Source organism: Stylophora pistillata, chromosome 13 (assembly GCF_964205215.1).
Source record: "Stylophora pistillata chromosome 13, jaStyPist1.2, whole genome shotgun sequence".
NCBI classification, from domain to species: Eukaryota; Metazoa; Cnidaria; class Anthozoa; order Scleractinia; family Pocilloporidae; genus Stylophora; species Stylophora pistillata.
The window spans coordinates 22,250,296-22,274,685 of NC_142531.1; the positions used below are offsets into that span (position 1 = coordinate 22,250,296).

At 36.5% G+C, this 24,390-nt stretch overlaps 3 protein-coding genes across 5 annotated transcripts; 2 read left to right on the plus strand and 1 right to left on the minus strand.

Annotated features, from left to right (window-relative positions):
• Positions 1 to 36: 36 nt before the first annotated feature.
• LOC111327685 (protein phosphatase 1 regulatory subunit 42) lies at positions 37 to 5,773 on the plus strand. The gene is made up of 7 exons (XM_022931913.2): positions 37 to 238; positions 647 to 813; positions 1,662 to 1,800; positions 1,973 to 2,089; positions 2,928 to 3,045; positions 3,765 to 4,143; positions 4,782 to 5,773. The coding sequence occupies exons 1-7, from the start codon at positions 107 to 109 to the stop codon at positions 4,882 to 4,884; spliced, it is 1,155 nt and encodes a 384-aa protein (XP_022787648.1). The 5' UTR covers positions 37 to 106; the 3' UTR covers positions 4,885 to 5,773.
• On the minus strand, positions 5,017 to 20,055 carry LOC111327684 (regulator of MON1-CCZ1 complex). 3 transcript variants are annotated; one of them, XM_088743410.1, is made up of 27 exons: positions 19,723 to 20,055; positions 17,459 to 17,538; positions 16,502 to 16,586; positions 16,311 to 16,367; positions 15,654 to 15,740; positions 15,365 to 15,436; positions 14,927 to 14,995; positions 14,572 to 14,675; positions 13,687 to 13,782; positions 13,518 to 13,587; positions 13,079 to 13,114; positions 12,781 to 12,889; positions 12,593 to 12,646; positions 12,283 to 12,336; positions 11,867 to 11,925; positions 10,788 to 10,857; positions 10,542 to 10,651; positions 9,891 to 9,937; positions 9,718 to 9,784; positions 9,013 to 9,090; positions 8,524 to 8,589; positions 8,202 to 8,240; positions 7,634 to 7,702; positions 7,454 to 7,507; positions 6,952 to 7,063; positions 6,679 to 6,738; positions 5,017 to 6,543 (listed from the first exon to the last, which is right to left on the minus strand). In XM_088743410.1, exons 1-27 carry the CDS (start codon positions 19,816 to 19,818, stop codon positions 6,452 to 6,454), a joined length of 1,992 nt encoding a protein of 663 aa, XP_088599536.1. In that variant the 5' UTR covers positions 19,819 to 20,055; the 3' UTR covers positions 5,017 to 6,451. The 3 variants fall into 3 exon arrangements, with proteins under 3 accessions (XP_088599536.1, XP_088599537.1, XP_088599538.1); XM_088743411.1 differs by having other exon boundaries at positions 17,455 to 17,538; positions 19,723 to 19,765; XM_088743412.1 differs by lacking the exon at positions 19,723 to 20,055 and having other exon boundaries at positions 16,316 to 16,367; positions 17,459 to 17,514.
• A 57-nt stretch (positions 20,056 to 20,112) lies between these two features.
• Positions 20,113 to 24,299, plus strand: LOC111327686 (uncharacterized). Its single transcript, XM_022931914.2, has 2 exons — positions 20,113 to 20,567; positions 22,466 to 24,299. The coding sequence occupies exons 1-2, from the start codon at positions 20,250 to 20,252 to the stop codon at positions 22,709 to 22,711; spliced, it is 564 nt and encodes a 187-aa protein (XP_022787649.1). The 5' UTR covers positions 20,113 to 20,249; the 3' UTR covers positions 22,712 to 24,299.
• Positions 24,300 to 24,390: the final 91 nt, after the last annotated feature.

Below are 24,390 nucleotides of genomic sequence, written 5' to 3' on the forward strand. Positions count from 1 at the left end.
TTGTTTCCAAGGAGACGAATAACTGTTTTCTAGTCACGTGACAAGTGCTTTGATAAATGCCCAAAAATTTCTGGACAGATAGTAAAGTTACAAGTATTATTTCAGAATGGGAAAGATCACCTTAGAAATGCTGGCGAAATCTCCAAGCCATACAAAGAAGAGAAGAGATGAAACTGTGCAACAATATGTGCGGAGGTTGACTCACTTGTATTTCTCAGAGAAAAACATTGATGAAATTGTAAGTAATGATCGATTAGCAAAGCGTAGATTACTGACCGTAGATGGCGTTTTCCACAGATATCCTTGTCATTTAGCCGTCGTGTTTCATGTTAATCCAATAACTTATATATTCGACATGAAGCTATGGATAACAAAGCTCTCCCTTGGGTCAGGGAGCTCACAAAGTTCTTAGTTTTCAGATGGTTGTAACTAAAGTTAGCTTACAATCATCGATCAGAAAACTTAGCACGTAGCTACAGGGCCTAGGGTTAGAGATTTTGTAAACGTTTAATAACTTTAATATGTTATAGTAATTGTACATGTGTTGTCTGCAATACTTTGCATACCTTCTGTAGGAGTGAGGAAATTCTTATATGTGATCAGGGTGAATTTACAGCGATTTGTTGCTTGTATTGATATATTGCAGGATAATCTGCATCACTGCCGAAATCTATCAGTTCTCTACCTTTATGACAACAATATCGCGAAGATCAAGAATCTTGGTTTTGCAACCAGCCTAACACATTTATACCTTCAGAAGAATGAGATTACTAAAATAGAGGGACTTGACAATCTCAGGAGATTATCAAAGTTGTAAGTATCTTTGTGTTAATTCACCTTGGGACGTTTAAACTTTTTTTTTTTAACTAAGAGGTACACAGTACTGCTCAAGAAAGGTTGATGGTCCCTTGAAACTCTATCCTCGATCTTTGATCCTCGATTGAGCATCAAGCCATGTGTTAAAGTTAAAGAAACTTGGCTCATCCTCGGTGTAAAAACCTGTGAAGCTCACGAGTGACGTAAAACAAAGACAATAAAACATTATAAACAATAGCATAGTACAGCAAAACAATACCTCATGAAACAAAGAAAACCTCATCAGGTTTTTACACCGAGGATGACCCAGAAACTTTATGACCAAGGTATGGCTGGCCTGAGCTTTGGTGCATGGGATGTTGACGAACAAGGTTATGTCCTGATTCATTCTTGCTCACTGTATGCAAAAAATGAAGCATGCTTCAATCAAGGCATGCTCAAGGACAATGGCAGAATTTTCGTGTATGGAGTCCTTCAAATTCTTTAGTATCATACTGGCATTGAGGGGCATACATGGTTGTTTTTCATTCCTAATCTTTTCACTCTGCCCTGTTCTATTTCTGTCTTATGTTTCCTAGTTCCACTCTTTTACCTTCTATCAAAATTCTATTCTGGTCACTCCAGAAGGTAAAAGGGTCAGAATTCATTCACTTTTCCTTTCATTAAGGGGGCATAACTATTCCTTATGACCCCCCCCCCCCCCTTGAAGTCAAGCAATATCACCCCAAAAGAGGGAAATGGTCAGTACAAGTTATACAATCAAAAGTGCAACACCCTTGTTTCAGATAGTTTTCCTTTGTAACTAATGACAAGTGATTTTATCAATTTAACTTTTTCACCTGTAGATATCTTGGGTCTAATTCTATCACTGTTGTGGAAGGGTTGGAGAAATTGGAGAGTCTGCGAGAGCTTCACATTGAGAAACAGAATCTACCTCGTGGTGAAAAACTTCTCTTTGAGCCAAGATCACTTGAAGCTCTTTCTGTGAGTTCAAAATTTATTTTTAACAGTTAAATGTCTCAGTTATCTATCACTGCCAGTAATTGGTTTGAAACCAGTTGTGAACAGGGGATTGTGTGTAATCATGTTTATATATTGAAACTAGAAATAATGCCAGCTATAGCTGTATTATAATAATTACTTTTCTTTCTGGTAGAAATCACTCTGTGTGCTGAACATATCTGAAAACAACATGGACTCCGTTGAGGAGCTGAGATGTCTCAAGAACATGACACAGTTTTTCACAGAAAACAACTGCCTCTCAGATATGAAGGTACAAAACTTAAATAAAAGTTTTTCCATGTAAAATTTTCTCCTTGTATCAGCAAGAAAGTATAATCCTTCATCCAGGAGGTACTGTTAGTTCCCATGTGGGGAACATTTTGCAATTAGCACTTCCCTTTTGAATACCAGCCAATCACAGCTGAACATATTGTTTCATAAATATAAGATAGCAAGTATCCAGTTGACCTAACTGCATAATTGAAGAAGAATTGCAGTATGCATTCAAATGGTACAATCCACATTGGAAAGAATGCATGGCTAGCATCCAATTTCTTCTTGCAATTTCACCCCTGAATCACACATAAAGGTCACAAGAATAAAGGAAATGATCACCAACTAAAGAAGCTCATCACTAACTACAAAGAAACTTTTGATTGTTAAATAAATTCTCCTTGTCAGCACCTTAGGAAATGTATAGAGAACAGTATGGAGAATATGCATACTGATGTCAGGGGGTAAAGGGTTAAATTAAAAGTCACATAGTGTATTCACCAGAATGAGTGATTACAACTTTTAACATAATATCGTTTATCCATTACGTCTTTAAGATGGCTCAGGAATTTAAGAAATATATTGACCAGGCTCCAGTTGTTCAAAGGACAGATAACTCTATCCAACGGATAAATCGCTATCCAGCGGATAAGTGTTAACAAAACGTACTGCGCTCTCCACCGGATAGAGATTTATCCAGTCCATAGCGTTATCCATCCTTCGAACAACCGGGGCCTGATGTTGAATTTGTGCATTTTATTCTGTGAACTCTCTGTTGTAGAGAATCTTTTTCCAACATATTTAATTAATAAACTTTAAATGATTTGTTCATAAAGGAGTTTTCAAGAGTCTTGGTATCCTGGCCATCATTGTGGAGGTTAGAACTGACTGGGAATCCTATTTGTAACAAGAAAAAATACAGGGACAGAGTCATTGTCATGTCCAGATCATTAGGTAAGTAAAGGAGCAGGGGAATTACCATTATACAAGAAGTATGATTTGTAGTCTTGTCACCTGTACCATTTGTCTGTAATGTCATTCTAACAAAGGAGCAGGGGAATTTCCATACAAGAAATATGATTTGTAGTCTTGCCACCTGTACCATTTGTCTGTAATGTCATTCTAACAAAGAAGCAGGGGAATTTCCATACAAGAAATATGATTTGTAGTCTTGCCACCTGTACCATTTGTCTGTAATGTCATTCTAACAAAAGAGCAGGGCAATTTCCATACAAGAAGTATGATTTGTAGTCTTGTCACCTGTACCATTTGTCTGTATGATGTCATTCTAACATAAATAAGTTATGCACAATCATAGCCATTGCATAAGTGTAACATTAATGCTAAGGGTTTCAGCTCAGATATTAATTAATTGGGCTGGGGGCTGAAATTTCAAGTGAGGTAGATAGCATTTTTTGGAAGTGCATAACGTTAGAAGTGCCAGACTGGGCTTTACTAAGTGATTAATGGTCAAAATTCAGACAGCAAGGGGGGGCCACTCTTTAATTCATCCAGCAAATTTCATTAGTAGCTGGTACTTAGCAACAACCCTGAATATTGATGATGGAACGGAGAGAAATCTAACTTAAAAATAATTCATTCTTGAATTGTACATCCTCAGTGTTCGTAACCATTTTTTAATAATAGTTACTAAATCTTGTTTTAATTTGCAGTTATGCTTGATGGCAAGGAAATCAATGAAACTGCCAAACGATTTTTGATGAACTGGAAAGCCAGCAGGGATGCAAGAAGGAGACAAAGAAAACAACTACATTTCCTCGAAGGCGGAGCATCAAATCTCACATCAGATTCATCAAATGTATTGTCTAATATACCCTCTCTTCCACCCATTCTGGGGCTACCAAGTGCTGATGAAGGATATATGATAAACCCTGGGGTTAATCCATTTCTTTATGAAGGAGTTGTGGCTGGTGGACCCCAGTCTCTAGCACTTCCCAGGGGCACAAAACCATTTGCAGCCATAATGCAAGCGAGAGCTCCAAACTCAACTCTTCTAAACAGGAAACCTGTAGAAGATGTGTCACAATCAAGGTATGGATAATCTCAAATATTGTATGAGTAATCAATTGAAAGTTACAGCTGTAGAGATACTTTTTTATCGGAAGAAATCCCAACTGAGGTACCAAATAATTTGAGACAAATGTGTGCAAGAATCCTGGACTTTTTCGCTTTTTAGCAAGTCTTTTTGTTTTGCAAATTCAGTACGGAAAAGCGAGGCAACTTTGGTCAGGGTTACAGCTTTTATTTAGTGAAACCCCTATTTTCTTCCTCCCTTGATTTGTTAACCTGATCTTGTCAAGATATATTTGTGTTAGTCACTCAAGACAAACTTTTTTTTTCACTAATTTGAAGTATTGATGTGGATAGTTTCCATGTTGTGAAGTGACCAATTGGACTCACCCTCAAGTCAGTTTGTGGATAAGATTATACAAATTTTAGAAAGCATATTCACCCTAAATGTCCAAATTTTCAGGTAGAAATAATAATAAAAAAAAAAAAACTGAAAGAGGTTTTTTTCTCTCAAAGGTGCAATTTTGGGATCATGATCATTAGTTGACCTTGATACATTTTTATTCAGAGCTCATTAATATGTAATTCCCACACATTTATATATGAAACAAAATCTAATATAGTTTATTAAGTTTATTAATTTCTATGTTTTATTTCAGGTTTCCAAACATCTTTGCACCACCACGCCCTATCATTTCTGAGTCAAACTGGGACACTGACAGTGATGTCCACAGTGGACCACCTGTGTCACTACAGACATAGTAGATTTTGGACAATAAAAATTTCTAAAAAAATTCTTCATCAGTAAAACAAATTTTTTGTATGTTTTGGATAAAAAAAAACCCAATGTTATTGATACCAAAATGTCTAAGCAATAAAGTGAGCACTTGAATATAAATCTTCAAAATTTTTTTTTTTATTCAATTGGTAAATATAATTCTAAATTGTGTTTTTCAATTCAGGAAAGGTTTACAAGTATATCTAATTGTGTGATTCATTACTACTAAATTATATCCTAGATTATTGCTGGTGAACTTGAGCTATAGATATTCAAGACTGTTGCAGCCCCCTGTAAATTGTAAATTAGTCTGTATATACATTGTTAAATGTACATGTTAATAATTATGACAGAATGTATTTATTAACTATACCTAGTGCCAAAAAAGCACAAGACTGAGTTCGTCTAGAGTCAAAAAGACACCAATTTTGATACATCGAAAAAAATTATTTCAAGGGTTTTTACCACTTCTCACTTGATGATTGAGATATGTATTTTCTAGCTTTATCACACATTACAGGATAAATGTAATGTGTGACTGAAAACTAAATATGTTTCTTTTTTTTAAGTTTGTTCCATGTTATTTTAGCTTGGCAATAGAAGGTATTTTTCTTCACTTGATGGGGTACCTCATTTTTTAGTACAATTTCAAAATGCTATAAAAACTTATTCGGCAACAATTCTAGATATGAATTTCTTCTCTCCAAATTTTGTATTTAATTTTATGGGTATGATCACTGAGTTCAATTCACAGTTAGATACAACATAAAATTCTTTTATAAAATGAAAAAAAAAAATGAAAGAAAACTTGCAAGGTCTATGTTGGGACAGATTAAGAGTTTGAAAAGAAATAAAGTTGTACAAGTGATGATCTTCTTTTTCTCCCACCTTTTATACTTAGTTTTATATTCCAGCTCACCATAGGCTTACAGTTTTGGCAGGCAATGAAAAACTGCAGTGCATGAAAGAGAACTGGGGCATATAGGAATTGCAGATAAAAAAAAATGAGAATTTACAATTGCACCGGTTCCTCCCATATATCCTGAGCCCAACCTCTCCTGTGCTCCAAGCTCAACTTTTTGTCCAAGTTGCCATATGGTGACCCATTGTCAGAAGACATACTAAACCCATGGACGCAATACTTCTCTTTGGAGTAAAGCTATATTTACTTATGAAAGACTTTTTAACTTTCAACCTGACAGCTGAATACAGCTAACCAGATTAGTGACTTCTGCTGCAAATTAGTCACCACCACTACCAAAATGGTCACAGCCAGGAACACTGCCATCTGTTAGTTTTTCTAGTACACACACTATTCCCCTTGAACCCACGAGCCAAAAGCCTGAAATGTCAACCATTTCTTTCTTACATCAGCTCTACTCATAAAATCTTGACACTTTATCCTGTACATTCAGGTTATAATCTAAAAACCTGCCAGCCATTAGCCTCTCACTGGGGACATTGATGCACAGGAAACTTGCTCCATCTTCAGCTTTACTCTGCATTCTTCATCTTATTTAACACTTGTCTCTAATAATGCTGCCACCCCATTCAGTTGACTCCACCGTTGCTGCTTGATTGTGCATTTCGATTTGACCCAAAACGGCACTCAAACTTTTTAACATACACATCACAGTGTTCCCCTGGACCAAGATACAAAGACGAAAAGCCTTAAGCTTAAGTCTGAACAGGTAGAAGTTTTCAACTTTGGAGGTCATATTATTCTTCAATCTCAATGGGTTCAATAGCATACAAATACAGAAATCAGATGTTCATACCTGGAGCAAAGTCAGGGCTTCCACGGAGCCGCACATTACGTTGTTCGAAAAACTTGTATACTGCAAAAGAGAACAAGAGATCACAATCAATTTCTTTAAATTTAGTTAGTGCTTGCAATCATGTTAAGTCAGAATTATCACATTTTATAATCATTTACGCTTAATAGTCTCTATTTGAGAACAAGAAGAGAGTTATTCTTCTCAACCATAACTTTCACAAGACATTTTGGGCAGTAGTTTAAGAGTAGCTACATTTTACAGCACATGACCTACCAGTATAGAAAAGCATGGAGTCCTCAGGATTTGAAGCAGCCTCTAAGAACTTTCGGGGTGATACAGAGTCTTCTGCACCTATGGCACGCACATAGCGCAAGGCAGGCAACAGCTGTGCAAAAAAAAAAAACAATATCTTGACAAATGTTAAAAGTAGAAGAGAAGAATCACCAAGAAAATGACATTCTAGCTTGCCAGCAGCCCCTCACAATCAGCAGGTTCCTCTGCCCATGGAATATTCAGGGGACGTTTTTCTAAAGTCTGGCACTAATAATCATTTTTTGCGCTGGCCCAATCTCAAGCCCAGGGTCATTTTGGTTCCTTGCCAGCAATATGGTCACCAAATGATGATCCTGGGCTCGAGATTGGTACTAGACTACTTGCCAGTTCTTGCAGTACAAGTCTTATGCTTTTCCTGCAGGCAAAGAAGTGCTCACACAAAATGCTAGTAAAAATTCTATCTGACTTAATTATCTTTTCAGTTTGGTTGCAAATGACTAACCTGGCGTTTTGAGAGAAGAACCTCAATTATTTCTTCATTGGCTGTGTTGAGTCTCTGGGGAGAGAATGACACTGAAAGTTCACTATCGGGCTGAATAAGTCTTGATCATTAATTCATAGAGAATGATCTAAGATATATAGGTACTATAAACAAATGAGACACCTGTTTTCAGTTGGTTACCTTTAGCATATCTAAGGCCAGTTGGTATGAAGGAGGGTAAGTACTCTCCAGGGACAGCATCAGACATGCCTGCAACACATAATAACATAATAATTATTTGAACATGCACTTATTATAAATTATATGAAAAAGTATGAAAACTGCTTATAATAATAAAATTTACAATGCTTTACTGAGAAACTCATAAAATATGTATGGAATAATACAACATTGTGTTTCAAGGAAAAAACCAAACCAGACATGAGAAAACTCAGCCGCAAATAGCAAAGGCAGTAAGTTTTGTGGTTTTGTGATTTTGTATCGTGTCTTGAACTCTTTGTGATAAGTCAAAACACAATTGACCTCTCAGAATTGCATCAAAGTTTTCACAGGTTTTTTTTAAGTTCCGCAGTAACTAATTTAAAAAAGATATTTGGGAGAATGAAGGGAGAATACCTGAGTTTAAACCACATTTTCAATTTATCCAGAAAGAAACAGCCAAGGTCTTTATCAATTGAAAGTTAAATTACGTAATAATTACTTAAATTGTTGTTAATTTTTATTTTAAAAAATGTTGATTTACTCTTACCAGCGGTTTAGAGTCACTAATGACATGGTATTGCAGGAACTAAAAAATACAAAATATCATAGAATCATTTATTTGTTTGCAATTGAATGCATGCATGGAATGTAAGACACCACATATCAGGTTATTCTCTGAGGAGTGTGTGCTCAATATTCCAATTGAGAGCTTATAAAAGCCACCATTTTGGATTGGTAAGATTAAGGAGAGCCTAGAGTAAGCAAAACAGGGAACAAGGTGTTTGTCAAAATAAAAAACAAGTGAGTGATTTTTCATTTGTTCAGAAATAGAACACAAAGAAACATATATTGTTAGAAAACCACCACACCTGGTGCAATTGGTAGAAACACTTGTTGTGTACCAGAAGATTTATGATCAGCTCATAGAGATAGTGCTGTTGAAGTGAGAAAGAAAAGGGTCACATCAGTCAGATCATAGCTACGTCTTGGTCACTCATGGAGTTAAAAGGTTACCCTACAGGGTAACCTTTTAACTCCATGAGTGACCAAGACATAATTTCTCCTTACAATATCAAGCAGACAAGTAATGAGAACAAAGAAAAATATAAATTAGAGTATTCCCATGTAATCCAAGACCAAATCCTCCAAACTAACATCATATGAATTGTATAAGGTACATGATATTAGGTTGATTAGCTGGAACTTGGAATTAAAAACAAAATTTCAACAAGACTGGGTGTCCAATGCACCAAGCCATCGATGACCAACTGAGGTCTTCTACAAACCTAATTTTTTAGGATTCATTGCTTTTTCATTTCTCAGATTTTAACTAACTTAAATTCTGTCATTTCCCTTACCTCTACAGCAATCTCAAACTGATTCAAAGAGCGTATATACTCCACCAGCACAGCAACCATGAATTTATAATTCACTTTCTAAAAACCACCATTGCAAGAGTAATGGAAAGAATTAGTGATTCAGTCTGTAACTTGGATTAATTAGTAGTAAACAACACAATGTCACATTAACTTTTAAGACACCACCCACTTAACTCAATATCCAATGAAAGTACCATTCATGATTTTTTCCAAGATAGTAATACAGATTTAGATATACAGCAAGTTTCTTTCCACTTGACATGTATGTTTGAACTCCTTTCCTCTCCACAACAGTGACAGGTAAAAATCAAAATCATAATTACAATACCAGGAAAGTGTAACAAATGACCAGCAGTTTATATGTATTTGAAATTGTGCACAAATTGGAAAACAGTCCATATTCAGTAATACTTGCTTTTTTTTTTAAATGCCTTTCCAAGCAGGCCCTAATAGTGATAGAAGTCTCTCCTTTTTGGCAAAGTCCATTGTACGAGTTTAAAAAAAAAATCAGCCAAAAAAAAAAGGAGAGGCTGGCACTAACCACTTCAACTAAAAGGAGGGACTGATCATAGTCTGCAAACTGGCCTTCACAGTTACAAACTAAGTTGAAAAGGTATTACTGGACAGGTTCAATTAATAAGGGTTGGATGAAGATGCAGTATAATTATAGCAGCAGTTTTGTACCTTACTCTCAACAAATGTAGAAAGCACATTGGAATACATGTCTTCTTGACTGACAACTGTCTGGCATCTAAAAAAGGCATGACTGCATTTAACACTTGAAGACACATGTGACAAAAAACATAACTAGCATATAGCTATAGTGAAGACAAGGAACAGAATCTGAGTTCACTAACCTAGAGACCTGTTTTTGGGGAGATGGGCTCTTGGAACCATCACTTGACTAGGATAACAAAAAGTTCATTCCTCAATCAGTTACACATAAATACTTAGAAAGAAATTTGAAGAGTCACAGTATAAACCTCTGATTGATATCAAAGGGGAAATCGATATGTATTAGCTTCACAAATGACTTCTTTATAATTTTTCTCTTCCTGTCTATTTTCTGTTGCTCTGCCATTTCTCTCTTCAAGTTCCTAAGATATACATTTTCTCCAATCTTCCTTCTTCTCCTGTCTCCATTTACTATGTCTTTACTCTGTTATTCTATCCAGTCGATCAATAATTAACACTTCATTTTCCTATCCATGTCATCCGGCCTCCCACCTTGCTTCCACTTAGTAATCTGCTCTGCTTCCATTCATTTCTACCCTCATTGTTTCATCCAGACCTTCATGCCTCTACAAGTTGTCAGTTTTGGTTTTTCACTTCTTTCCTTACCTAACCCTCTCATCTTTACTGTTCTGCACTCTTTAGAAAAATCTTTCCTGACCATTTTCTCTCACTGATATTTCCCTCTCCTAGCCTTTCTTTTTCTGTCACTCTCTTAATCATTATACTCACAGCAGGTGATAACTGAGTCACCTTGAGAACAAATAAGGACTAACCTGTTGTGCATTTTGTTCAGCTTCCAGCGAGTAATTTCTGTACACCAAGTTCACTTTGTCAAACATGCGAGCTATGACTGGAAGGCCGCTCTGCCTTCCTGGTGTTAAAGCTATTGCATGATGAAAGAAAGCAAAGAACTATGCTGTCACATCTTGTGAAAAATAGATGGCAACAATAGACGGAAAGGGTAATTCCAACCATTACAATTAAGACTATCAAATACATTGGCAAAATGGTGTACATACCTTGTTTGAAAACTGTTAGAATCACCATTTTGCTTTCTTTTCTCAGAAGTAGGAAGTCAATCAACAAGCCCTAGAACATGAAATAAAAAAGCTCAAATGTGTACAACATGCAACATTGACTTTGTCAATTTAGATACAATAATGAGGAAATATGATGCTAAGAGTGGACAATCAAAAAGTGACAAAATGATCCTCATCCATAAACTTAGTATATAACACATCAGATGAAATTATACTGCTTTCACACTCCCTGATTGGCTGGTTCAGAAGTAATTAGCAAGTTCTATTCAATTCTGAGCAGGCGAAGGGACAAAATCTTACAGCAAGAGTTTCATTTTCAAAACAATTTACTTTAAGATAATATATTGACGGAGATAAATAATATAGTATATTCTGTGGTTTTATGTGTGGTATATACAAATAAGAACAGATATTCACTCAGTGTCAGTGAAAGTGCAGGATATTAACCTCACAGCTCTTTAGTGCAGTAAATACCCCCCCCCCCCCCACCCACTATTCATCTCCACTTTCAGCAAATACAATTGCGAGTTAATAAAACTGATTATTACATGACTCGGGCAGTCAGAGGGCCAATAACTAAAATCAACCAATCAAAATGCTCTATTGCTGGTCAATATTCTCTCAGTATTGGACCAGGCACTGTCCCGAATGGTCCCAAATGATACCGCACTTGTGTCCCTTTGAACTTCAGTCGTATTATAAATCTCTTATTAACCAAGCTTGCTCGGGACTGTACTGGAAGATATTGGCCCTCGGTCTTTTTTGTACAGACCTGGCTGCATTCAGTCCGTACTGTCAAGACCTCCGGCCGATATTCTCCCAGTACAGCCCTCTCGCTTGGTTAATAAGATATATTTAACAACTACACGTGATAAAGCCAGAGAAAAAAAATTAAATAAAAAAACAGTATCCCAACTTCAATGGGGCTGGAACCCTGATGATATGACTACCATTATGAACCCACTGCCACTCTTTGTTAAAGGCAAGGGCGAGACCTGCCTCTGTCTGTTATACCAATTAATATCTCAGAGGACAAAAAGCATACGAAAAACACTTACCTTGTCACCAATCATGGCAACTAAGGGCTCCAACTTAATCACAACCTCCCACAAACAGCCTGAGAACAAAACATGACAGAAGCATTTTTGTCACTGACGTTACTTGGAAATACACAAGGTTGATTTTCCCAGTTCCAAGAAAACTGAACAGCCCAGAGAACACCCTCAGGCACAGGGATATAAATCTACAAAAAAACTCTTACTATTAGAAAAATTCGCATCAAGACACACCCACATTGAGAAATATTCTGACTAATTATCTGCTTTCCCTCCTAGCTTCCCCACTCTCCAAGGAAAAATCTTACTGTGGAAGTCCCATTTTAGTTAATTATGAGTCAATTAGATTTCTCATAGCAATAAAGGATGATAAGATGCAACACTTTCAAGAACCTAGTACAGTTGAATACAAAACTTACCAAGTTTAGCATCTATAATGATGTTTGGTTGAAACACAATCCAGTTTTGAGAATCTGGAATCAAGACCTTGTTAAGAAACATAGTGCTAGCACACAGTTAAAGGTAATTTATACAGTCATCTATCTGAAAATCCCTGTGTCAGATGTATGAATCTCTGAGAGGGTCTTAAGAGTTTTTCACATCCCATGTTAATGATATAGCAAATAACATCCTCTTTATCCAACAGCTGGGCTTAAAATTTACTATCTTCCCTTATCTATGTAATCTAATTATTAATCTTATTGCATGCATGAGTCTGTTTTTGGATACACATTTCACAGAACACCCTCTTCTTTTTAACTGCACCTGTAGAATCCTTCTCATCTGAAAAATAAAAGATTGGAAGAAATCAGCACACTAAGATTAGATCCACAAATTTTCCAACCCAATCATGAACTCAAGACAATTGTACAGCCAAAAGCTCTGTTGTCATATTTCAAACTCTGAACATGGCTTACCTGATTGCAAGACTGCTTGTTCAAGTGGCAAAGGTGCAAGCACTGGTTGAAAGTATGTGATCTGTCCATCAAAATCTCCTCCAAGTCGAATATCAAACAACAAAGACATCTGCAAAATCAGAGCAGATGAGTTGAACCTCAAATATCTGGCCTCGTGGAGACTTAGTTTATTACTCCCCATGATCAAAAATATGAATATAAATGATCATAGATAATAGGACCAGAGAAGCAAGTCTAAATAATTGAAAAATGCGGATACTTGAGTTTGCTTTTCCCTTCAAGTTGACCAAAAAATTACCTTTGAAGTTTGATGATGGACAATTACCAGGTTATCCTATGGAAAACAATTTAAGTGAAGAACAATCAATCTGCTTATCAAAGCTGCAAATAGCCATTGGCAACCTTCCATAGCACTGAGTTGGAAAAAAGATACTTATTTTACCCTATTAATTAAAAGGAAAATTTCACTGTGACAAAGAAAATGCAAAGAGGTGAATGACTCAATCCCTCATGCTTTTATAGATCAGAACTGTGACTTCAGAAGGACGTTAAAGAAAACCCTCCCACTTCATCATTTATTAAATAAATTATTTAATAAACAAAATGACCCAACTTAAAGAGGTCGTTGCTTTCTATTTGGTTTGAATAAATTAAATGCTATAGCACAAAAATTGGTTCATGCCATGTGAAAAATAAAATAATCTGACCATGTCATTGTCTAGTTAAAATATATTTACCACAACATTGACTGCAAATCTTCCGTTCATGTTTAGTTGAAGAACAGCTACCTTCTTGGCTGGGATATCTCTACAATTATAACACATCTAAAAATTATTTTTTACTCTCAAATGACAAACTCTTCCATTATTATGGAAATTCAACAAATAATGATTGACTTTGGCTTACCGCTGTAGCTGGTAGAGAACTATCTCTGCCCCAGTTGGTCCAGTTGTTTGACTTCTCTGTTGGTTTCTGAGAATTACCACGTAGAGCTGGCCATCGCTGAAAGAACAGAAGTAAGAGTAAATTATGGAGCCTCACCAACACCAATCTGAATGCCATAGTAACCCTCTACACCCTAACATCAGTGTATATATTCTCTGTACTGCTCTCCATACATTTCTGAAGTTGCAAACAAGGAGAACGGGAGGTCGAGAGTTCAATACTGGCTGGACCAACACTCACGGTCTTAAAATTAATTGAGAAGAATATGCTTCCTTTCTTTAACATCAAGAAATGGTTAGATATTCTAGTCTTCTCGGATAGGGACAAATAAATGGAGGTCCCGTCTCCTGCAGGGTTGGGGTAGGAGACGTTAATTTCCCACGCACAAGATTACTGTGTGATGGATGTCCTCCCTGGGGTGGGTTGGGTGGGTAGGTGAAATCACTACGGACTAAACACGGCTGCCAGAGGCGCCTGTCTGATTTCAACCTTAAAAAAAATTGTAACTAAACACGTATGTTGTTTAGAGAAATAGAGACCTTTACATTTACCTTTAGAACTTGTTTAACAATCAAGAGACTGTCTTTAGTTTTTGATCACTTCCTTTATTCTTGTGTTCATAATGTTCGATTCAGGGGTGATATTGTAAGGAGAAATTAGATGCTAATCTATTCACTTTAAAGATGGTTTTCATGCACATTAGCACAGAGCAATATGATCCAATAAAAATCAAACTGATAAAATCAGAAGTCAGAGTTTCTGGAAAAATGGTTCATAACTAGGTTCATTTTGGAGTTGAAAGGTAACTGACTGGAATGGATTTTTGGCTGGACAGTTACGACTCACATGTTTGCAAGAGTGACATCCCTTTCCAACAGTGCAGTTTTCTGAGCTTTGGAGGCTGCAGGGATATCTACCTCAAACTTTGGTAGCCTCATGACAGACCCTGCCTGTAGTGATATGAAAAATGGAACAAAATAAAATGATGCTTTATTTTCCTTCAATTAATTTCAGATTAATAATTAAAAACCACCAACTCTTAGAGGGTCACCATATATAAATTTTGTAAAAAACACCAAACTGCCCAAAACACTTATAGAAAGGAACAGTCAATAAGTATTATTCCTCTATTTGATGAACATTCTGCACAGATTTACTTCAGTGATAATAATTGATTAACCACATTGGGAATAAAACTCACCCTAAAGTGATATGGATGAATAACATTTCCAAGGCCAGATGAAGACAATAGAAGAACCGCACTCTCAGGCTTCAGAGAAAGAAGATGAGAGAAGTTAAGGTAACTTGGGTCATAAATTTTTCTGAAAAGTTTTACGGGTACCTCTCGGCTGTGAGGTTTGTAAAACTAAAGATCGTCATTATTCTAAAACTATACATCAATAGCTTAATCACTGCAGATGACCCTTCTGGCATTTAGAACAACTGCAAAGAGCACAGCCTGAGAAGAAAAAAAAAAACAGGATTTTCCCAGAGATTAAAACCCATACATTCCAAGGCCAGATAACAGTTGGGAACACCTACCAACTGAGCTAAAAAGCAACATGTCAAGACTGCAAGGAAAATTTCAACTCGCTGATGGTAAAATATTCATGAATACAGAAATAACATTTTGTCTTACCAAGAAGACAAACCAGTTGACTTGCACACTATAGTTCTTTATCATTTTAAGGCTTCGCTTTTCTGGTAATACCTTTGAAAAAATAGCACAAAAAGATTTATGATCCTTACTTTGGTTAACCCATAACTTGACCATCCTCAATGTAAATCATTTGGATTTTTCTGTTACTAGAAGCTTGAAGAAAGTTGTTGGACACTGAGTTGTTACAAATATGGAACAAACATAAAACTAAAACCATAATTTCAATTCAATTTCTAAATACCATTATTATATCAATTAACACCTGTACCTGATAAAATTCTAGACCTTGATTTGTAATAAAGACAATTTCATTCAAATTAGTCCAGTTGAAACCAATAACGTGGGCAGACTTGCTCTGTGAAGAGAACAAAATAATAACAAATTAAAGAAATTCTTTACATAAACAATTCCTGAAAGCAGTTGGATCCCCAGCTGTCAGGTTGTAAAGGAGGCAAAAAATTAAGATCTTGTATTCTTACTGATTAATGAGGTTAAGCTAGAAAATGAGGCTTTCTATATATTTGGTCCACATAATTCACAGCCGATCTTTCCATACAAGATACTGGTGTATGAAATTTTCCATTAAAACTGGGCCCAGTTGTTCGAAGGCTGATAAGTGGTAACTTGCCAAAGGGTAAGGGTAAAGTTAATTTATTTATTAACATTAACTAGGGTTAGATTTTAATCAAGTTTTCTTTATCCCTTTGGTTAAAAGCCTCTCTTAGATAATTTTCTCTATTCTTTGAATGGCATCCAGTCATCAAATTGTAGACAAAAGTAACTTTATTGAATTTTCTCTTTAAAGCTTTCAGATCTTAAATAAGATTTCACACTAACCCTGGGTTATCTTAACCAAGCTTTGAACAACCTGATCCAGCACCATAAGTGGTGTAAAGCTTAAACACAATAATTAAATGTACCACACCTTACATGTCTGACTATACGGTTGGCTATCAATTCCATCTGCAAAGTTAAGGAACTCCTGGAAATAAATTAGATTTATAGAGAGAATGCAAATATTTGAAAATACCCCTTTTTGATTAGTTTCAATAATTATTAAACATTTAAGTAGAGAGTGAAAATAAAACATGAGTTAAATTGAATTGAATTCCTTACCACAACTTTTAAGGATCTCTGGATTGCTAGTATCTTGCGATCATAGGAGAATTTAATTGACTGTACATATCCCATTGTTTGTATGCTGCGAATGCACATAATAAGATATATGAAATAACCTCAAATGGAAGGAAGGGAAAGGAGAGTAAAGGAATGGGAAGAGAAGCAAAGAGAAGGGAGGGGAGGGAAGAGAGGAGATGGAGACAGGAAAATAGGAGAGCAGTAAGATATGTAATCCACTTGTTTTTCAAATGGTCAGATCCACAGGCCTAAGGCTAAAAATCATGTGGTTTACAGCTTATAAAGTTAACTATCTCTCACTTCGCTCTGACGAAGGGCTAACGCTCGAAACGTCAGCTTTTATAATCGTAACAGTGTCCAATTTACCATTTCAATTTTGTTGATATATTCAAATTATCTCTCATTTAGTAACTTCACAAATTTTGGTACTATTTTAAAGTTAGGGAATTTCTGCCACCTCCCTAAATCCTTTATAAAAATGCTTGGAATTCTGCAATTCCATACATATCAGCTCCAAAAACATTGCAAGATATCTTGTTCCTTCTGCATCTTCATTGCATTTATTTATTAACATTAATATTTAGTTCTTATTAACCAAGCAGGAGGTCTGTATGGGAGAATCTTGACCAAGGTCGCCAGTACAGACCAAACGCAGTGAGGTCTGTGCCAGCGACCGAGGTTAAGATTCTCCCATACAGACTGACCTAGCTCGGTTAGTAAGAAGTTTAATATATGGCTGTGTCTTACATGCCAATTTTTTATATTCTTTTTTTCCCCTTTTTTTCTAGACCAGTCTAGATGCTAGTCTAGATGGGAAAATCTAGACCGCTTTCAATATTGATTTCAGCCAATCAAATTTGTGAATTCGGTAGTTCCCAGTCCTTGTGAGGCACAGCCATAGACTATAATAATGCATAATACAAGCCAACGACCTACTTGAAGACGACAAATGACTTCAGATCAGGACCTCTGACTACAACACAGGTTTTTCCATCCACACTGGTAACAGAGAAGACCTAAAAGAAAATTCTTACACATTTAAAGGAGCACTCTTATGAAATCACCCTATAATTTGAAAACCCAAGAAATTCAGTTATTTCATTGAAATATGAATTTTTGTGATTTATGAAGCCTTTTCAATGATAATTTTAGTTGAAAGTCAATTCTAGGGCGAGAAATCACGATTTGAAAACCATTTCACCATTAATTTCGTAATCCCAGCCAACTTATCTTCGGTCAGCGGTCACTCCCATTGTGATGTAGATTACTCAAAACACTGTTGGTGTCTTTTTATATTTATACAGAAACCTCGTGATATTTAGTGAAATAGTCTTAAAGGTAAAAGGTAAAGTCTGTTTACGAGCCTCGTGGCCTATCAGGCCGGTGCTTAACTCCAGTTTCTGTAGCATTAAGTGACTGGGAGTATTTCCACTCTCCCTGGATGGGATGCCAGTCCATCGCAGGGTTACCCCCAGCATTAAATTGCCGGTACCCATTTAAATACCTGGGTGGAGAGAGGCACTGTGAGAGTAAAGTGTCTTGCCTAAGAACAACACAATGTCCCGGCCAGGGCTCGAACCCAAACCACTCGATCCGGAGTCGAGCGCACCAAAAACCTCGTGAAATTAAGTGAAATAGTCTTAGCCTTAATGTTATAAAAGCTATACATACGATCAAAATACTGTTTTTGAAAATTAGCCATGAGCACGCTGCATCAAATGAGTAATCTACATCATGCTCCAAACTCACGCCAGTCTTCTTGAGTCTGGCAAGTGATTACGAAAATTAATGGCGGAATGGTTTTCAAATCGTAATTTCTCGCCATGAATTGACTTTCAACTAAAATATATTATTGAAAAGGCTTTATTAATCACTAAAAATTCATATTATAATGAAATAACTGAATTTTTTGGGTTTTCAAATTATAGGGCGGTTTTGTAAGAGCGCTCCTTAATGGCAGAAGAAAGTAATGAAAAGAAAATGAGATTTCAAGACTCTTTACCACACCAGTGCCCAGGCTCCACTCAAAAGTTTGAATTGGTATCACAAAAATATTAAGAAAACCTGACAAAATGCTGGTGGGAAGGGATAGTGAGATGCAGTAACCTCTGATTGACTAACATCCCATCGAGGAATAATGGGTATACCTCAAGGCACTTTATGTTGTACTCACTAGGATAGGTTGCCCTACTATGAGGGCCCCTTGGTACAAGAGGAGATGTTTACCTTTTTACTTTTTAGCCCTGATCAATGATATAACAAGTTTTCTAAGAATTATTTATGTCTGATTATGATCAATCTCATGACCCTCTCCTGCAATTCAGACGCTGTGACACCATTTACTAGTCCTCAATGTACATCAGCCGTGGAGGAGATTCACAGTGTAGGCAAATTAATTGTTTGCCTATTCCACATATACATTTAACAATTATTCCACAAGTGCGCGTTGGATATGAGATGATAGATAGCCAACGAGGCGCTACGCACCTCGTTGGCTATAATCATCTCATATCTAACAAGCGCGAGTGGAATAATTGTTTTATTAAAAACGCCCCTAAGAAATTATTAATTTGTAAGAGGAAACTGGATTTTTTAGCTCCCTTTTGATTTTAAGCTGATGCATACGCTTACCATATTTGTAGATTATGGTATATTGGCTGATATACCATAATGGCTAAGCCAATAAAAAGTCTTGAATTGCATTATCCAATGATCCAGTTTTTAATAAATATATAGATATACATCCAATCGTGTGCACTATTCAAAATTTCTAATAACGAAAGGTTTAGAAAAACACTTCTGAATAAAAATTAGCGATATTAAAACATGACATTTCGGCGACGACTGTCACCATTATTAAATGCAAATTATATATAGTAAGTTCAGTAACGTTATATAAGAAGAAAGTGTGAAAATACATATTATATGTTTATTTTCGCCTCACTGATATGTATTTTCACACTTTCTTCTTATATAACGTTACTGAACTTACTATAATTTGCATTTGATAATGGTGACATGTCGTCGCCGAAACTTCATGTTTTATTATCGCTAATTTTTATGATGAAGTACTCTTCAAAAGCCTTAAAAAAATAAATATGAAATTTCTTCTATCGTGTGGTTCCGCTGTGGTGGGCCGAGGGTAAGAGGTTCCCTGAACGAGATCCCAAGCTACGACTCCCTATCTTTAATTTCCTTACCTGCCGGTTTGCTTCGTCGAAAAATACACTGTTTTCTTTGGTCACAGGCTCAAACCGGAGAGGATTAGGGCAAAGCTGAACATAGTGGCCAGACATCTTTGTTGTTTCTTTTCCCGTTTGGGACGGATGGATTTTTCTGCAGAGAGCTGTTACTCTGTGATCACCTCAGCCTCAAAACTTTGGCTAATACCTCAAGCATTCCGAACCGAAATAAAGTATTATAAAGAAATCTAATTATGATAAGAGGGAGTGAAAAGAAAGCGCGAAACGCACGAATTTTCAAATTCTAAACCAGTCAAATGTGTCAAGTGAGTTTAGCTTTCCACCATCTTGATTTTGATGATGTTTGGAGAATTTATACTCTCATCAGGTGATTTAGTAGTCACGTGATACACGCACTTTACCCAGTGGGTGGGTGATTACTCTAACTACAGTACGTGGTCCTGCACATGAAAAATACTTCATCGAGCTGCCACTCTCAGAGCTGACATCCGCGATTATTCTCAAAACACCGGACTGTTTTCCAAATGGATCGCAGCTACGGAACCCCAAGATCTGTAGATGCTGTCGATCCCTCTTCTTCGTACGATGCTTGGCCGACCTTGCCATCTACGCGGTCGATATCCGAAGGAAGCTCGAGGTCTCGTTGCTTCTGCTGTCGATTGCGGCTGTCTTGGACAGCTGTTAGCGTGGTGGAGATCGCTCTGATGATTGCCACAGTTGTAGCGTATTATTTCCTGCCCAAAAGTTTTCTTTTAAAAATGTTACCGACTGGGAAAAGCGATCTTGTTACCGAAGTGGCAGAATGGATGATGCGGATGGTCGGAAGTATGGTTAGCGTTCAGGTTAGGAAAACAATACTTTACCTTTCGTTTAATGAATCTAGAGTCCTTCTTGATTAAGAAAAGGACTCTCATCCACTATATCAATTACTGTGTTAATTGCAATTTTGCAGTTAACTATTTAAGGTGTCAAATATGAGGTCATAAAAGTTTCATGAAGTTTTATTAATGCTTCCGTTTTTCGTTCGTGATGTGGTTCGAAACTGAGACATTATTAGCGCAGTTCGCTTTCAATTCAGTGAGTTGTTTATATAAATCGAAGAAAAATTAGGCTTTCTTATACTAGTCGTTTGAGATAATAATTGAGCGATGGTTATTCGGAGGTGTTTTCCAAAGTTTCCATTGACAGCTTCGAGATTAATTATGACGAGTTAAGAACCCCCCACCTCTCTGTGAACCTGCCACCCTCCATGGGAAATCACATGAAATATGGCCAATTTGTAACATATCGAAGAAGAGAACACATGTCTTTCACATAAGTGGTTGATGCAGAACTGCATGCACTTATAGAATATCTGTTTTTTTTTTTTTTTTTATTTTTTTTTTTATTACAGTGACACATACAGGTTTCCTAATTCATCAGAGATTATTTTCTGTGTCTGGGGTGGGGGGGGGTGGGATGGGGGTGGGATGGGGTGTGAGGGGTGGTTGAGCATAGAGAGGGATTGGTGGAACACTCATGTGCTCATATACAAGTAAGCTTTCCTAGTTCTGCCAGCCAGGGATTTGTCATAAAAGAAGTAAATTGAATTTGGAGCTATTGGCTCCATCAAATGGTAATATTGTTGATGAATTTTGAAAACAACCAACTGTGGAGCATACAAAGTTTAACTCCTTTACTCCCACAAGTGACAGACTTCCTCCTAACAATATGAACACAATATCAAGCAGACAAGTTAATTTAATTTAATTTAATTTAATTTAGTCCATTTTCACTGCATTAAGTTTTGCAGTGGGGAAGGACTAGAAAGGAACATAGGAACCATTCGTGCTAGTCCACCCTCCCACCTATCCCACCCCAGGGGAGGACATCCATCACACAGTAATCTCGTGTGTGGGAAATTAACGTCTCCTACCCCAACCCTGCAGGAGACGGGACCTCCATTTATTCGTCCCTATCCGAGAAGACTAGAATATCTAACCATTTCTTGATGTTATAGAAAGGCAGCAAATTCTTCTCAATTATTTTAAGACCCTGAGTGTTGGTCCGGCCGGGGCTCGAACCCTCGACCTCCCGCACAACAGTCCAGCGCTCTATCCATTGAGCTAACCGGGAGGCGGTTAGCTCAATGATGAGAATAAAGTCATTTAGTATAATTTCAGAGCTGAGCAAAGAGTTTCCAGCAATCTGATTGGTCCAGTGGTTCCTTATATGATGCTATATAAACCACTCTACTCGATTTATATAAAATGTTGAAATAAAATGTTAATAAATGTTACTAAAATATTATAATTTTAGAAATTTCTCTGTTTTTCAGCTCTAAAATTATACTAATTAAAACAATTATTTGCCTCAGGTTTGGTGAATATCGTCGAATAATCCCTTCGACTTCATCTCGGGAATTATTCGACGATATTCACCTCGCCTTCAGCGAATTATTGTTAAATACAAATTGGGAGATTACAGGTTGATCCAATACCAAATTTTCCAAACTAACATTGGGAGAATTATATTGCTAGCAGACAGTAAGTAAAGAGAATTAACAATGAGATCTTGGCAATGAAAGGGTTAATGATATAGATTTTTGATAATTTCAGAGAGTTTTTTATAATAACAGCTGACAGAAGATTTCTATTAAAAAAAATATTAAAAAATACAAATATAGCACCAAAAAATAAAATAGCTTGCCTTTGCTTGTGAAATAAAATTTGCATGGAATTGTGTCTTGTCTTTGTTTCAGATTATTCTTCTCATTGGTGGGATTGGCTGGGGAAATGCAATAACCAGGAAAATCATCTACTGGGGAATGTTAACGGGAGACATTCTGCTTGTCGCTATCCAAGCAGCTTTCGTACACAGTATGTCCAACTGGAACGCAATCAACTTGTCCATGGTTGTTACTGCATCAGTATTTGCCCTCTTCAGAATTATAACACTGATATTCAATCCAAGATGGTGGCTCTGGGCCCCTGAACCTAACTTCTAAAGATTGGGTTTCATTAATGTAATCACAGCTGGAGATGGATTCATTAAGAGACAGGCAGAGGGATGCAATTATCATGATTTTTACAGATTATGATTTACACCTAAATGTTTTTTTGATTGTACTAATGTTGGTGATATTCTTTCATTTTTTTTTGCAAAGCTGTTTCATGTTCAGTATTGTAAGGACCTGTAAAGCAGATCCTAATAAGACAAAAAATTTGAGTGTGAACAAGGATTCACCTGAACCAGGTGCCCAGTAAGTGGTTTAATAAGTGATTGAAAACTACGTGTGAATACCTTTTAATTAATTTATGTCAGGTACAAACAAGTCAGAATTTGACGGAAGCATCTGGTGTGTAATATAGTGAAAAAATTATGGAAGTTGTATTGGATTGAATTTTAGGTTGCATTACTGAAACTGTCATTTCTTATCCTCCTGAAAGGTTGGTACATCATGTGGATATTCTTGCAGGAACATTTTTCCTTGTGGGATCTTCCCATTTTGCAAGAAATTTAGCTTGTTCCAGGCATTCAGTTGCTATAATGGAGATGATGTGAAACAGCTAAAACCTCTCTCCCTTTTCGACCCAAGCCAAACCTTTCTGCCTTTTTTCTCTGCTGCTACAATCGTGCTTTTAATTTTACCATCACACTCTGTTTTACCAACTGAGTGCCTTGAACAGCCTACCAGAATTCTGTTTCCTGAGAAAAATTCAACATGTATGTAGAGAGTTTGCACTGGCATGTCCTCACACCACACCCTTTTTTGGGTGCCAACCCTCTGCTAAGGTTATGAGAAAGGTTTGAAATAATGAACCAATTAAATCCAAGCAACTTTTTACCATTTTTTGTTTTGAAAAATTAGATCTAGGTTGCTCAGAGTAATCATTCTTTTACAAAGGAGCAAGTATTTTTTGATGCTGTGAATAAGTATTTATAATTTGATTTAAGTTGCACACCTGTCAGTCTTTTTAACTTGATTAGAAGACCTGTTCTAATGCAAAGTCTCACCTTTTACTGATTAAATATGTTTTATAGAATTATTTTTTTTCTCTTCTCAAACAAAGTAAGCAACAGTGCATAAGACCTTTTGATGACCAGTGATACTAATTCTTAGATTTTGATGTAGTTTTATTGTTATTTCTTATCAGGATCATAAAAACCCCTATAATGACTAGATAGTTGTATTTCAAGGCAATAGGCCATTTTACAGTTGTGTACTTAGTTGCCAAGCCTTTGATTCAGAGTGAGGCTGAATGTGACCTTGTTGTGATAGAGACCTGTATCTACTTAGCATAACTAACAAAGTGATTTACATTTGAAAGGCAGCAAGGTTTGTATCATAACAAGGTCAACCCTTGCCTTACTCCCATTCAAAGGCTTGCGAACCAAGCACACAACTGTAAAATGGACTATTCAAAAGGTTGTTGGGTCACACAACTATCATGTTCATCAACAAAAATAACGAAATGTAAAGTGCCTTTTTAATGTGACTCCACTCGTAGAGATGGTTGTAAAATGTAGTGTTTAAAGTGTAAATAATTACATGGAAGAACAGCAATCAATTAAAAATGTTTGCATTAATCCTTCTACCCCTAAGATTGACTGGCTTCTAATTTCTACTTACAATTTCTCCATTATTGAGAAATATATGAGGCGTGAGTAGTCCAGTGGTCAGTG